Below are 14,273 nucleotides of genomic sequence, written 5' to 3'. Positions count from 1 at the left end.
TGTGTCCGGACCACAGCTCTTGCACGTTCACTAGCTGGGAGCCACAAATTAAGATTTTTTTCTTTACATCCATGTACAACACTAAATTAGGGCCTTAAGAACAAACCACTGCTCAATCCTGAAGTGGGCACCAGGCACCCTAAAACTCCCCCTTAGCAGTAAGGAGAAGAGTACCTCATTGTTCACACAGACTAAGTCCATCGTCTGTCCAAAAGCATCCGTGACCTTCTGCACCACTTCTTTGAATTTGACTGGTCTTGGAAACTGGATAATCCTGTATACACAAACAAATACAACAATAGCCTCAATTTAGTAGAAGCATACTGGAACTTGCGATTAGACTGACAATTCAGAAGAAAGGACCCATACTCCTCCATCACGAAGCATAAAGCTTGTTCCTTGCTTTTACACTCATAGAAATGTTGCTCGTCTGCTATGCCCAAGAGGGGACTTGACCTACCCTGCAAGAACATCTACCAAAAATCCTAGTGCAGCCCCTCTGCTCCTCCCCCTGCTGTGAAGTACGGGTAGAAAAGAAGAAAGTCCAGCAGCCCTTCACTGGAGAAGACGCAGGATGAGGCACTGGTCAGTGATTCATCATCTCCACTTTCAGCAAGTGGCTCTGAGTAGAGCAGAGGGATGTAAGAGAGAACGATGCACTTTGGCATACTGTGACTCTCTTGCACCATCACATGCAGCAGCTACACATCAGCAGGTACAGTCCAGCCCTACGATAACATGACTTAAATTTTCTTTGGCTTTAACATGCAACTTGGACCATCAGCCTGTGAGTTTCCAGCCCTGTGTCCTGCCCTGACACAGTCACTGAGCACCAAGCTCAGTGACACCTTCCATGAAAATGTCAAGCAGGGAAGGGCGGGCAAGCTTTAACTCCCAGCTCTATTTTTATGGGACCCATGCCCAAAATCTGGTTATCTTAAGTAAGTGTCATAGGCTGCTAATCAAAGGATGCATTTCTGTAGAGTTGCAGCTCAGCTGTGGTTCAGCAGGGCTCAAGAATTAAAAAGAGAAAAGGATCCAAGCATGCACCCTATATCCCTGGTAAGAGGCACTTAATGACTTCCAGCTTCGAACCACTTTGCCTGTGTGCAGATCCCAGGAGGTACTTGTGGCAAATGGGATGACGAGGCAAGGCTCTTGCATACAAAACTGTAGTTCATTTTAGGGGAACAAAACCTGCTGTGAGCTCATCTGCAGCTGGTTGAAGTCAGTAGAACAACGTTGGGTAAAAAAAGGTAATTTGCCCCTGTACATGTGGGGGAGTGGGTTGGGTACATACCTTTTTTCTCCTTCATATTCAAACTTGATCCTGACATTTCGCTGCTGAAAGAAAAAGCAGAAAATGGTTAAGTCCTAAACTGCATCCCAGATAGACTCACAGATCCAAAGCTGATGGGAGTTCTCAGGGAGACTCCCCTAACTCCAGTGGGCATCTGGTCTATTTAGGGCCAAGCTACCTGCTGGACTCGTGGACTTTGAGGAAACTCCACATTGCTGATAAATGTGCTTGTTTACAGAAGACCTTATTTTTTGACCAGAGGACACTGATTCATCTGTATAACTGTTAGTTTTAATAAAATGCATTAATAAAAGTGGAAAATTGCAAATGCTCTGAACTCAGTTGGGAACAAGGCACTATTATCAAAGAGGCAAACATGTTAAGTGTCTGATGTCTGTCCATCTTCAATGCTCCCCATGGTTTTACCCTAGTACTTTTCTGTTGGAAACCCAAAAGCAAAGCTCAGAGGATGTTTAATAGAGAACACAGGAATATTTGGGGCAAAGAAATAAGAAGTAAAAGCAAGCATCCTATAATGGAAGTGGAGAGACAGTCTTGGATTTTAAAAGCCAACAGTGCTAGCGTGGTGGCGGGGCTGGCTGTTATTTTGTTAGGAGCTACAAAACGCAAAGTGTATCAGGCATCACTACACTATACACAGTAAATGCCCACCCTGAACTGACTTGTTGCTCACCTCAAGAGAAATCATTAAATTTCCCCAAAGAAGAGCCAATAGAGTCACAGGCAGACTGGGCATACAACTGTGCCGGGACTAGTAAAAGCCACTTCTCCCATCCTCTATTTGTGCATATTTCGCAGCAATCAAGACCACAAGGAGCCTTTTCATTCATTCAGCTTCTCAGACCGAGCCTGAGCCAAGCACCCCTCTAGCACCCCTTGGCTCATGCCAGGACTTTCCAATGGTCTCCAAGGCAGATCAAAACCCTCTTTACTTCTCAGACCAGGTTTAGTCACCCCAGTTAACCAGGGCTCTGCCCCCACTAGTGCACACAAGCCTCCTCAAACAGCAGTTTTCTTCCCATGGAGAAAAAAGTGCTTGCCACCTCCCTCCGAGGTGTAATACAAGGGAGGACTCGGTCCTGTGCCGCCTGCATCTCACAGGGATAATCCCCGAACGGGTGGGTGACAGCCCTTCCTGAGCAAGGGCCTTATCTCTCACCCTGGATTGCCAACGCGTGAAGGCACACTTTCCATCCTCTCAGAGGGAAAGCAGAGCCACAGTGAAACAGCTTTGTCTCTAATGAGGAAAATGAGCTGGACGGGTGTCCTTAGGTTTATTTTTAAACTGACAACTCCTTGAGTTCTGCAAACACCCACCGAACTTCAGGAAGTCAAGGCTGGAGGCAACGCGGTTGAAAAGCTTGGAAAAAAAAAACCCAGCAGATTCAGGGTAAGCCTGTTGGATCACCCAAAACACATCCTTTTTAGTTCTACTTGTGGCATTTTCTGTGTTCCCAGAAAGGCTGGGAAGAACCAGTGCCAGGACAGTCACCAAATGGGGCACTCCAGCAGTGTTACAGGCCTGTGCTAAACAGGCACTTACATCACCTCAGTGTCTACAGCCAGTTCTCCAGACCCACAACTTTTGGACAAACTCCAGGTTCACTTCTAGAACAGGCCCAACTCGTAAAAAAACCAAACTAACTCTAAACCAGTCCAAAATTCAAACGGAGAAGGGATGCCCATAACCAACCTAGTGTTGAAGGTCGAAATCATTCTAGAGAGACAGGCAAATACAGGTGGGATTGCCACCTTGGATTATCTCTGTTGGAAAAGGAAAAAAACATATGGGCTCTCTTATGCCAATTTTTATTTGCACGTGCCTCTCTGAACAGGGCCTGGCTGATTCATCCCTCCTGGATGCTGGCAGTAAATCAGCTGATGTGGGTTCACTGCATGTAGCTCCACAAAGCCCTTCTCTAAAGTAAGGGAAAAAATCAGGGAAAAGAACTTTCGAGGTTTCTCCTTACAAAGGAGCAGGACGTGTAAGGGGAAAAGCTCACGCAGCTCCAGCCTCACTGCAGGAAACCTTTCAAAACACAGGTTTCACTTTCAGTGCAGACCCAAATGCTGCACCGAGCTGCGACATAGCACACAATGCCTGTTTATGCTGAGCAACACAAATTTCGCAGACAAATAAGTTTTGAAAAACAGCTTGTGGCTGGAAAAATGTCAAAACACTCATATAAAGCTCCAGAGAGAGAGAAGAAAAGGAAAAAAAATGAGCCACGACCCTCCTGCATCCTTTTCTTCTACATCAACAACAGGGTTGATGTGCTGTGGCCGGAAGCCAACAGAAGTAAGCCAGCTGCCCCACACTGCTCCGTTCTGCTTCTGAGTAGAGCAATAAACACACCGGCTGCAATAGGGAAATGAAAACCGACTTCATTTGTTAATTAGATTTTTTTTTTTTTTTTCTGATATAAAACACATTAACCTCTCACCTTCCTCAAAGAAAGCAAGACCTTAAGCTTACAAGCATTTGGAAGAGGGATGAATATATATTTATCTATAGTCTGAGAAGTTGCTTACAGTTTTATTTTTCAGTCTTCCCTTGGCTTGCTCATGTTTTGACCCACAGTAAAGCTGAATTCATCACTGCTATCAGCAATAAGTACTTTTTTTCCTTTAAAAAAAAAAAAAAAAAAAAAAAGAAAAAGAAGTGGGCAGTGCCCAAAGCACTAGGAAGCCCCAGGGGGATGCAAAGCACTTCCTAAATGCTGGAGCATGCTATGATTTTTTACACCCATGGAAATCTGGTTTGGAGCAACCGGTTTGAGATTACACAGGGAGTCTGGGGCACTGCCAAGTGCTGGAGCAAAACCTCACGCAAGTCTGCACCCAGCGTCTCAAATGCACGATTGAGGGGAAGGCAGGATCAGCATCTTCTCTGTAAGGACCTCAACACAACGTACAAGTGCTTGAGGGCAGGTTGTGGAAGCTGCCAGGTCCTACTCACTTCTGCAATTTTGTGAGGAATGAAGACAACAGCGGCGACTCCTTGCACAATCCAAGTCATGCTATTTACCCTCCCTGCCATCAGATGTTAACTGAGGTTAATGGCAGCCTTGTTCTCCCTGCAATCAAGACGTCATTAGTTGCTGTAGGAGAACAAGCAGAGACATGCAAGAAGGGCATGTGTTAAATATGGTGGAGACGGGTAAGGCCATGCCACAAGGCACCAGGCTTCAACACTGAGCTCTACCAGAGGATTTCATTGACAGTTTCATGGAATGTTATGAAAGCTGAGGCAGGTAACGGGAGCAAGCAGAGGAAACTGAGGTGCGAGGTGCTTTTCCTAAGGGTGTGAAGGAAAAGCCCAGCCTGGGGGCAACAGTTTTAAACTGCAAGAGGCTAGATTTACATTGAGTATAAGGAAAAAAAAAAAATAATTATGAGGTTGGTAAGACACTGGAACAGGTTGCCCAGAGAAGCTGTGGATGGCCCATCTCTGGACATGTTCAAGGTCAGGTTGGATGGGGTGTTGAGCAACCTGGTCTAGTGAAAGATTTCCCTGCCCATGGCAGGGGGGCTGGAACTAGATGATCTTTAAAGGTCCTTCCAACCCAAACCATTCTGTGATTCATTCTATGAAGCAGAGTGGCAGAGCCAAGCATGAAATTTAGACGTTTGATCTCCCGGATTGTATGAACTGAGCAACTTTCCCTCTTCATGTGCATTTCCGTACGACATGGGGCACAGAGCAGCCCACGTCTCGGCTGGCGCCTGTAGGCCCTGCTGCGACACAAACAAAATAAGCGACAACCCTGACAGGAAATACCACAGTAATTCCCTTCGTTTCTGGAATAATTTCTTCTCCGAGATACTTGTACCGGCATTTCCTCCAGCCCCACTAACAAGTAGTATTTTACTCTTTCTTGCCATCCGCCTCGGAAAGGAAAAAGCAAAGCCACCGTCGTGGTCACAAACCCATCACCATCTTTCCAGGCTTTCCTTGAGGTATTTTTAGCTCCTTCCTCAAAACTTCTAATTTCACGAAAAAGACCACAACTGCCGAGCTTCAGAGGAAGTGCTGATGGGAACTGAGGAGGGGGGGAAGGGGGCAACCGCTTCTGCCTGCTCGGCTGGGGACCACGCACCCCGGCAGGCTCGGCCAAGCTTGGCCCCCAGAGCTGGAGCAAGCAGCCCTGCGCCATGGTTTAGATTAAGCAAAATGTTGGAAAAAAAATGGAAAAAGTGTTTCCAAACGAGGTGAATCATGATCTTATACAGAGATCCCTGAAGAGCTGACTGCTGTTTGTAATAAAAGCACACACGGAGAGCAAGAAAACATGCGGTTAGGCCTAAAATGGAAGCAGCTTCGGAGGAACAGAAGGTGCTGAACACCCAGAGGGTCATCAGATCAGGGTACGGGTCCACGCCGAGCAATGCCATGCCTGCGGAGAAGGGTGTCCGATGCCCTCGCTGCATCGCCTCAATGCCACCAACTGCAGGCAGGGACCCAGCAGAGGGGACATCCCTGCACCTCCATGTCTGCCCGTGCGCTAGCGTGGCACAGAGAGCTGAAGCACCTAAAGCTGCCACCCTGTAAAATCCCAGTTCAAGGACGACCCCCATCACGTCCTCTCCTCCTCCCAAATTCAGCCGCTGTCAGAAACAGCGTTCTGGTTGGACTCCACCTCTGTGGCTAGCTTTTAAAGCTGCTTTTGTCAAACCTAACCAGAGGACAGCTTTGCCCATGCCGAGACACCACAGGGACAGGGCTTTTGGATCACTCCGTCCATCCAAATCCATGGTTGCCTCACAAACCACCTGGGACAAAGCCTCCAACTCCAGCATTAACCCTTCTGAGGTCAAGAAAGGCAGGAGAAATCATCACAGGGGGCCCCCCCATCCCTTCAGCACTGCACCAAGAGGGGCTCATTCCAGCTTTGCTCTTACCTACCCATGAGACCTTGGATGCTTACTTTGCCTCAGTTTCCCCCCTGGGTAAAATAGGGGCAATGAAGGAGACCCATTTCTGCATGCTGGTGGGTAAGCAGAGAGATTATATTCACTTCTCTTATTTTCTACTTGTTGGATTAGGAAACAATGAGAAAACCCCGCTGAGCTGTGCAGCGTTCAAGCATTAGTGCTCTAGTTACTCCTCTGTACAAAGCCACAAAGTGGTGGGATTTCTCCTCAACTTCTGGCTTCGGCCAAGAGAAATCAGCACCACAGGGCCAGGCCGAGGGGACTTCTGTACCTCCCTGATGTGCACGTTGTTTGCATTAATCCTGTGCTCGCCCCTGCTTTTAGCAACAGGACGTTCGTTACAAGCCAGACAGCTGGACCACGTCCCTAAACCGCAATAGGAGATGACTAATCTGCATCATTAGGAATTATCTGCACAGAACCCCCACGCACTTTGGGTTATTCAGCAACCAGACAGAAAGGGGTTTGTCTGGGATTGCCCCCTTCTCCTCTCGGTGGGTGGAAGCTACAAGATATCCTGGTCCCCCTGGATCCTTACAGCTCTTTTCCTCCGACAAAGCAAGCCCAGCACGTGAGCAGCTCAGAGGCAAGTGGAAAGATGATGTCTAGAGGGTTCATTGCTCCCTGTTACAGATATTTTTGGTTTATACAGCAGCAGAAATCACAGGCTTCAAAATGTTTATCCAAAACCACCTACCTGGCAGGGAATAGCTTTTTTTCCAGCTGGATTTCTCCTTGGTATTACTCTCTTAGCACCCAAGTCAGCTCCACACACAGACAAAGGAAAGCCTCTTCCCCAAATCCTTGTAACTCCACTGCCTTTGCCATCTCCAGCCAAGCCTTTCCCAACCGGTGCTGCTCCCCTCTTGGTCCCTTGCTTCTGCTCCCCAGATGGGGCAATCCCTGCAGATCTCCTCATAGAGACTCCCATCTTCAAGGTGATATTTATGGACCCTCATCATATTCCCCAATGGTAAAACAGATGTGATAAAGCCAAACTCCTTTTAGGCTGCTTGAAGACCTACAAACAGAGAGCCCTAGAACATGAGCTGTATTTTATTCTAGTTATGAGCAAGCCTTGTCCTGCATCGACCTTGCCAAAGAAAAGAGAATCCGGAGGTAATTTACTAAAAGAACAACTTTTAGGTCAGTCTGACATTTGTTGTGCATGGGAAAACGTTCCTTGCAAGTATTGGACTTCGTTGCCATGGGGGAACTTGCAATCAAAATTAATGTGCCAGAGGAATTGCTAGCTGTCATCAGCTGTGATAGAGGCCCACACCAATGCCTTGTCATTAGACCAAAATGCAGCACTGACAACCAACTTCATGCTGCGAGTTGCCAAGCGCTATTTATGTAAATAAATGGATTTGCACATAAATAGACAGATGCAAAATAAATGTTAATATAATTGCTCCTTTCTCCTCCATGCTTTCGTTTAGGATTTCTAATTCTTTGTGGTTTCCCTTCTTATTCCACTCATCTTTTTCCTTAGTGATCACAGTGCCACAGTGCAGATCTTTATTCTGCTGTCTCCTCCTTCCTCTCTTCAGAGCCACTGCTATAAACAAATTCCTTTGTCTGTTCAGTCCAGGAGACTGCCTGAAAGGACTCCTTCCAGCCATGCCAGAGGATGCACAAGGAATAATGGAGTGATAAAAGGAATAACGGAGGAATAATAGTGCAGAGGATGCACTAGGAATAACGTCAGGATGATCCCCCTGCTCCCAAAGAACGGCTCCCTTTTAGATTGTGACTCACATGCAGAAGGAAAAGGGTGTCCATCTCTATCCCTCTACACTGTTTTCTCACAAGGCAGAAAGGCAGCATCACGTAGTGGCTGACACACCTGACCAGGACTCAGGAGATTCAAGCTCAGCCATCACATCTGCTGCCAGCTGCCTGGATAATCTAAGGGAGGAAACTTATCTGCACCGTGCACCAGATATTGCTGTTCTCATTTCCAGCTTGTTCTGCCATGAGTCGTTAGACATCCAGAAACTCAGCCTTAGTCCTCAACTCATTTGTAAGGAAAGCAAACTAAAAAAAAGAAAGATTTTTACACAATTTGCCAAAGAATGTTAATTTCATAAGATGATCTGAAGCAAAACTGTCGATATTTTTGGGAAAAAATATTGTGTAGCACGTACCACCACAGACTACTTTCTTGTGTGGCCCAGGCCTACCAGGAATACTATCTGGCAGGCTCCAAATTTCAACTTCTGTCAAGAGAGAACAAAGGAACCCCTCCAGGAGACAGGGATGAGATAACACTTTGGTCGTGTTTCTCTGTGGACCAAAAAACTGCTGCAAGCCACAAAGGGACAGGCTAGTTAGTCAACACATTCTTATTTAAAGTGTTTTTCAGTGGAAATTTGGAACACTGACTGAAGGATTCCCATGCCTCAAAAAAGCATTTTTCCACAGAGAAAGAGATTTTATTTTTTTTTTAATCCAACAACTGAACGTCCAGACCCAAATTTTTCAATGTGAGCATGTTGCTGCAGGGCCTCATAAGAGACACCTACAGTAAGATTCCCAAGAGGAAAATTTAGCATCTAAATGCCCCATGCCTCACTCCCCCTCTCCAAGATGGAAGACTGTGCAGTGCATCCTTCACTCCAACCAGCCAACGTGATCACAGAAAAAAATAAAAAAGAAAGAAAAAAAAAGGGAACACCAAGTACCAAAGGAACAACAAATCACAGGCATGACAACAGCATTTCCAAAACAATCTTTTTCCCCCAATCAATTTCTGTGCTAAAAAACAAGGAAAAAAGTAAAAGTGACCCAAACAAGTCAATTAAAAGTTTCTGAGCTGCAAACGTGAACCAAGTCCCCACTAATTCCACCTACTTTGGCCACTCCCCACCTCACAGACTAGACTCCCATCCTCCCGCAAGCCAGACTTGTTCCAGCTAGTCCAATTTAGTGAAGCAACAATTCAACATACTCCAACGCCCTTCATCTCCTGGGGCCTGTTGGTCTGAATCCTCAACCCCGGATGCGCGAGTAGAGCAAGATGCTGACTATTTGCATCTCCTCCATCGGAAAGCTCTAAGTAACAACGAGCACGCAGCTACGGCTGGTCTGCTTATGGATAAAAAGAAAATTCATAAAGGAGGCAATGTTTTTCCAAGCATCAATGCTGTAATTGGGAAGGAAAGTTTGATTCCTAATATAATAAAATTAAACGCAAGTGGCAGCCAACAATTCTAACGCTGATATCAGAGCACAACGTAACTCTATTGGTGACTTATAAACGAAGATACAGAGTGGATGGGCGGTGGATACGAATTTGATTGCAAGACGTCAACTTTATGAAAAGTTTTGTAGATAACAATTCAGCCAACGAAAACTATTATTTTCCTTATTTTTGACTAATTATCTGGTTAACTGTGTATCATCTGCTGCATTTACAGCAACAGTTTTCAAAAATGACAGCAGAGATTTTCCCCCATTGTGAGAAAACAAGTATGTTATTTAAGAGAAGTCTAAAAAGCTTTGCTATCCTGAAAGCAACCCAAGACGGCTTGGTATGGTCCCCACCCATCAACTTGCAGAAAATGCTACTCTCAGAGCCATCCAAAGCTGCGCTGGATTGTCTGCTTTGCCTGCAGCTGCAGAGAGCCAGCTCTGAATTTCTCTGGTCAGTTTTGTAAACATCTTGGACTTATTTCAGCATGAGCTGAACACAAATCCAGTGATTCAACTTGGACAGCTGCTACCGCCAGGACACACTTTAAAACAGACATGCTACGTGCGCACGTGTTTTCGTCTGCATGTGTCTAGGAAGTCTAGAGGGATTCGGGAAAGGATCTTTCCCCTCTGCGTCCAGAGTTCTTTGTTAGTAGCACAAGTGCCATTAAAATATGCATGACGACAGTAAATGACAATTTGTTTTCTTCCTTGCTAGGCATTCAGCAACTGCAAAGTTGATTGCAAGCTTATTCTAATCCATAGCACTAGAATTCCAAGTGGATTTGCTCGCTTGCTTCTCCAGCAGCATCCCAGTCCTCTTAATTATTTTCCCCTTCTTTTTTTCTTCCTTTTCTGACAACTGAATTCTTTCTTCACAGCTTTCGTGTTCACGTAATATTTGTTCCGTACACAAACAAGCTATTAAATCCACTTTAGCTATTATATCTATGTCAGCGAATAATTTCTGACATTGCTCAAGGGACAACATTTTTGCTCACCAAATCAACTCTGAATGTGCAACAGTGCCAAAATGTTTGGGTTTAGGAGCATAAACACCAGTAATTAATATTTAAACACTTTATATAAGAATGACATTATTCGTCCCAAAAGAACCTGAGTGTCTACAGCTCAAATTTAGCAGTCTGTCTTTCAAATATCTGAAGTAAAATGTGCACATGATAAATACTGTATTTCATCAATGCTGTCAACAGGAAACATTTGACTAATCCAAATCTTAAAACTGCATAGCCTGTAACAAGTTCTACTACTTTCAGTGCTAAGCAAGAGAAAGAAGTGCCTTGGGGTGGGATTTGAGATTTAAAACCAGTTTCAGGCTCTATTGCTATATGCTATATTTGGAGTATCACTGTTCTCTGCTCCTCCATTGTTCCTCTGTGATAGGGGGAATGCCTGTAGCTTCTTTACAGCTCTTCAAAAAGGGGTCCTAAATTTTATGCCTCAGTAAAATTATGTTATTTCTGACATGCTGAGCTCCTGCAGCACTTGCTAACTTCAGTTCTAACATTTAAACTCTGTTCTCCCAGCATGGTAAGCACCATGCCCAGCTCTTTGGTCTACTGGAGTTTAGGGTGGACTCAAGCAATGCCTTACCTGTTTGCTGGAGTGGACGCTGTTTTTATTCCTGTTGTTGTCCAGCAGCCCCCCGCATTTGCCCAACGCTGCCAAATCCTTCATAATAGAGTTCAGAGCTTCTTCTTCATCTGCAAAAGAAGGAGAGAACTGAAGTGTGGAAGGCAACCTCACCCCTGGAACTGCAGAGTAAAAATACAGCATTGCAAATACAATCTTTCAACCCAAATGGGTCAAAAGACACAGTGTCTAGCCTTCCTATTAAGAGAGGCATTCAAAAACTACACCACAGTCCCTGCCAGCCCATCGTGTCTTGGAAATACAGCTGTCTTCATCACAGGTGAGACAGATCCTCAGAAAAGCCAGTAGCTGACTGTGGGCGACCACTTCTCCAGCTCATAGCCCATGTCTGCTGCCCATAGGGTCCTTTGGAGAGAGACCCATAGGCCAGATCCACTGTCCAGGGGGCTGGATCCAGTTTGCGAGGTATAAGGTGGTACTCTACAGGACAGAAACCTTTCAGGACCCAGAAAGCTCACACAGCAGGTGATGGAGTACAAACACAGTTGCTCATCTCCTCATTTCCACCCTCTTCATTTAAAGATGCTCAAGAACCACAACTGATTTTCAAAACTAGAGCCAGTAAGAAACCACAGGAGAGGGCAAAAAACTCATTAGAAGAGGTAACAAACTCAACTATGCTGGCTAGAAGAGAGAGACACGCTGAGAGTCCACATGGTATTTCCAATTTCTGCAGTAACTAGAAAACTTCGAAGGACCCATTCAATCTGAAACCAATCTCCTCCTTTTCAACAATTTTACATCTATGGCTGTGGTCTCTTAAAGCAGCTATAAACTATTACATTGCAAAATACCAACCGCAAGCACTAAAAACCCTATCAAGACCTAGGGCATGGCACACTTGTTAGAAGGGTGTGAGAACCCGCTGCATGCTCCACGCTCATGATACAATCAAGACAGGCAGGTATCAGGCACATGCAGCTAGTACTGTAAAAACACAAATACAGCTACCACATTTTGTGTAAAACTGAGTGTCTCCAGGGATAGAGCCACCCCTACGCCAAGCCAGATTTAACTCCAAGTTCACAAAGATGAGAGAGATAACAAAAACTACATTAAATCATCCAGGATTGGACCCAAATACTGAGGTTCTTTCCCCAGGGAGGTATATGTCCTGGATCCTCATATTCAAGATACATCATCTTGTCTTTTCCCACTCCTCCTGCTGGGTTGTATCAGGACTGAAGCGGTGAAAAAAAAACAAAAGATGCGAGAAAAAACATTCTCACCCGTGCTGTGCACCCAGAGCCATCTCATTAAAGAAATAAGGGGAAAAATGGGGGAAAATGTTTAAAATCCAGTGTCACTTTTATTTTAGAGCTCAGAAATGAGCTCTAGTGCCTACACTGAGCATTAGGAAAATGCCTACATTTTCCTGTAGGCAATGCGTGTGTATATAAATATTTAAAATACAATATAAATATATATCTACATATAAAATTAAATATATAATTAATAAAATAATAAAAATTCATATCAAAGTACATTAAAGTGCAATTCGTCTTCTCTTCCACATTCCCCTACCCACTAAAAACACAGGTATGTTTTTCCAGAGGGGTGGCAGGGAGCATAACCTGAAATGCTGCAAGAAAACACTCAAGAAAAAGGTAACTTTCAGTTCTAGTTCAGGGGAAGAAAACAACAACAACAAAAAAAAACAATAAACCAAACAAAAAAAAACCCAACAAGAATGTTCCCATAGTTTGGGGTTTGGGTTGGGTTTTTTGTTTGGGTTTTGTTGTTGTTGTTGTTAAAAGGGACCTCTGGTGACAAGCATAGTTTTCCAGACAGATTCTGTAGTAGGAAAAAAACCAACACAAAAAAGAAGAAAAAAACCACTTTTTTTGTGGAGGGGAAGGGAAAGGGGGGGAAGGACAAGTTAAAAAAAAAAACAAACACAAAAACAAAAACCACACACACCGCCCTCCAGGAATTTTCCACCAAAGCTATAATCTCTAAAATATCCCTCACCCCTTTCTTTTTTTCCAACCCGAGAGACAACAAAAGTTTCCTGAACTCACTGACACAAAACACAGTCCATAATGACATGGGGAAACAGGGCTTCAACAGGCAGTGGCAGAGCTGGGCTTTTGCTAGCAAAACCACTAGATTCACCACCGCTCTCCCACCTCCAAACCACCCTGGACGTGCCTGGCAGCATCTGCTAGGAGATGCATCTCTGGTTAACACACTGGTGCCCTCCAAGAATATTCCAGAACTTTTAAGATTCAGCACTGCCTGTCCCAAGGAGGGACAGCAGGGTTTGCTGGAGGTCAGTAGTAATAATAATAAAAAAATAATATACCAACAAACAGGGACAGAGTAACTTCAAAGTTTTCTGGAGTGACTGTAAGCTGCTCCCTCCATTCCTCCCAAGAGAAAGACCTGGCAGCCCCCAAGAACTGGCCCAAGTGCCCCATAGACCACATCCCAGACAGCTCTCATTACCTCCCATGGGTGCCCGTGAGGATTAACCATGCAGCTGAGAGCAACAGCATGAACCATGCTTTTGCCAGGATGTCTGCTGAGCACGTGGCATCATTGAATACATTAAAAAAAAAGACAGATCTTCGAGCTGAAGTGGATCCTATCACTATTGCCACTAGAGACGAGTGAGTATTCAGGGTCACTGCTTCAGTGTTATTCCTACAGGGTACATTACTTTGTCACTCATATGCACAGTAGTCACAAGAGATTGCAATGTAATATCACTAGAAGGAAGGTGGAAGTGAGCAACCCTGCAAAATGCAGAGAGACTGTGATTGGAAATCACCTCTGCAGGGTGTACAGAAAACCTGGATGTCCTTGCTGCCTATCCTACCACATGGGGCTTATGCAGGTCACCAAATCAGGGTACTCAAACCAACTTGTGGCAAGTTGTTTACTGATTGACAAAGCAAGGCAGGCCAATTTCCCATGGACTTCTGTTATCTCCTTAAACACTGAGGGGTTTCCAATGTCCAGGAAAGGTTGGGTTTATACTACATTGCCCTCAAAGCAGTAACGGAGCCTTCCTCCTCTACCTACCCATCAATTTTGTCAAAACTTTTTGCAGTGTGGTCTTCTGAGTTCATCAAATACAGGTTTAAAAATTCCTGGTACTGCAACCCCCACCTGCATGATTATGAAAGTCACATTTCCTTAG

The 14,273-nt window shown here is 44.9% G+C and overlaps 1 protein-coding gene across 3 annotated transcripts in view; it reads right to left on the bottom strand.

Annotated features, from left to right (window-relative positions):
* LOC104320698 (mitogen-activated protein kinase kinase kinase 3-like) overlaps nt 1–14,273 on the bottom strand; it is an 83,121-nt gene that overhangs the window by 33,290 nt on the left and 35,558 nt on the right. For 2 of the 3 annotated variants that reach the window (XM_069778282.1, XM_069778284.1), the window contains exons 3-5: nt 11,069–11,178; nt 1,301–1,344; nt 175–274 (exon numbers count right to left, since the gene is read on the bottom strand). In XM_069778282.1, coding sequence (XP_069634383.1) covers nt 175–274; nt 1,301–1,344; nt 11,069–11,178 — 254 coding nt within the window. The remainder of the gene's footprint in view (nt 1–174; nt 275–1,300; nt 1,345–11,068; nt 11,179–14,273) is intronic. The other variant, XM_069778285.1, reaches the window with a different exon arrangement.

Source organism: Haliaeetus albicilla, chromosome 2, assembly GCF_947461875.1.
Source record: "Haliaeetus albicilla chromosome 2, bHalAlb1.1, whole genome shotgun sequence".
NCBI lineage: Eukaryota > Metazoa > Chordata > Aves > Accipitriformes > Accipitridae > Haliaeetus > Haliaeetus albicilla.
This window is presented reverse-complemented; position numbering and strand designations above follow the sequence as displayed.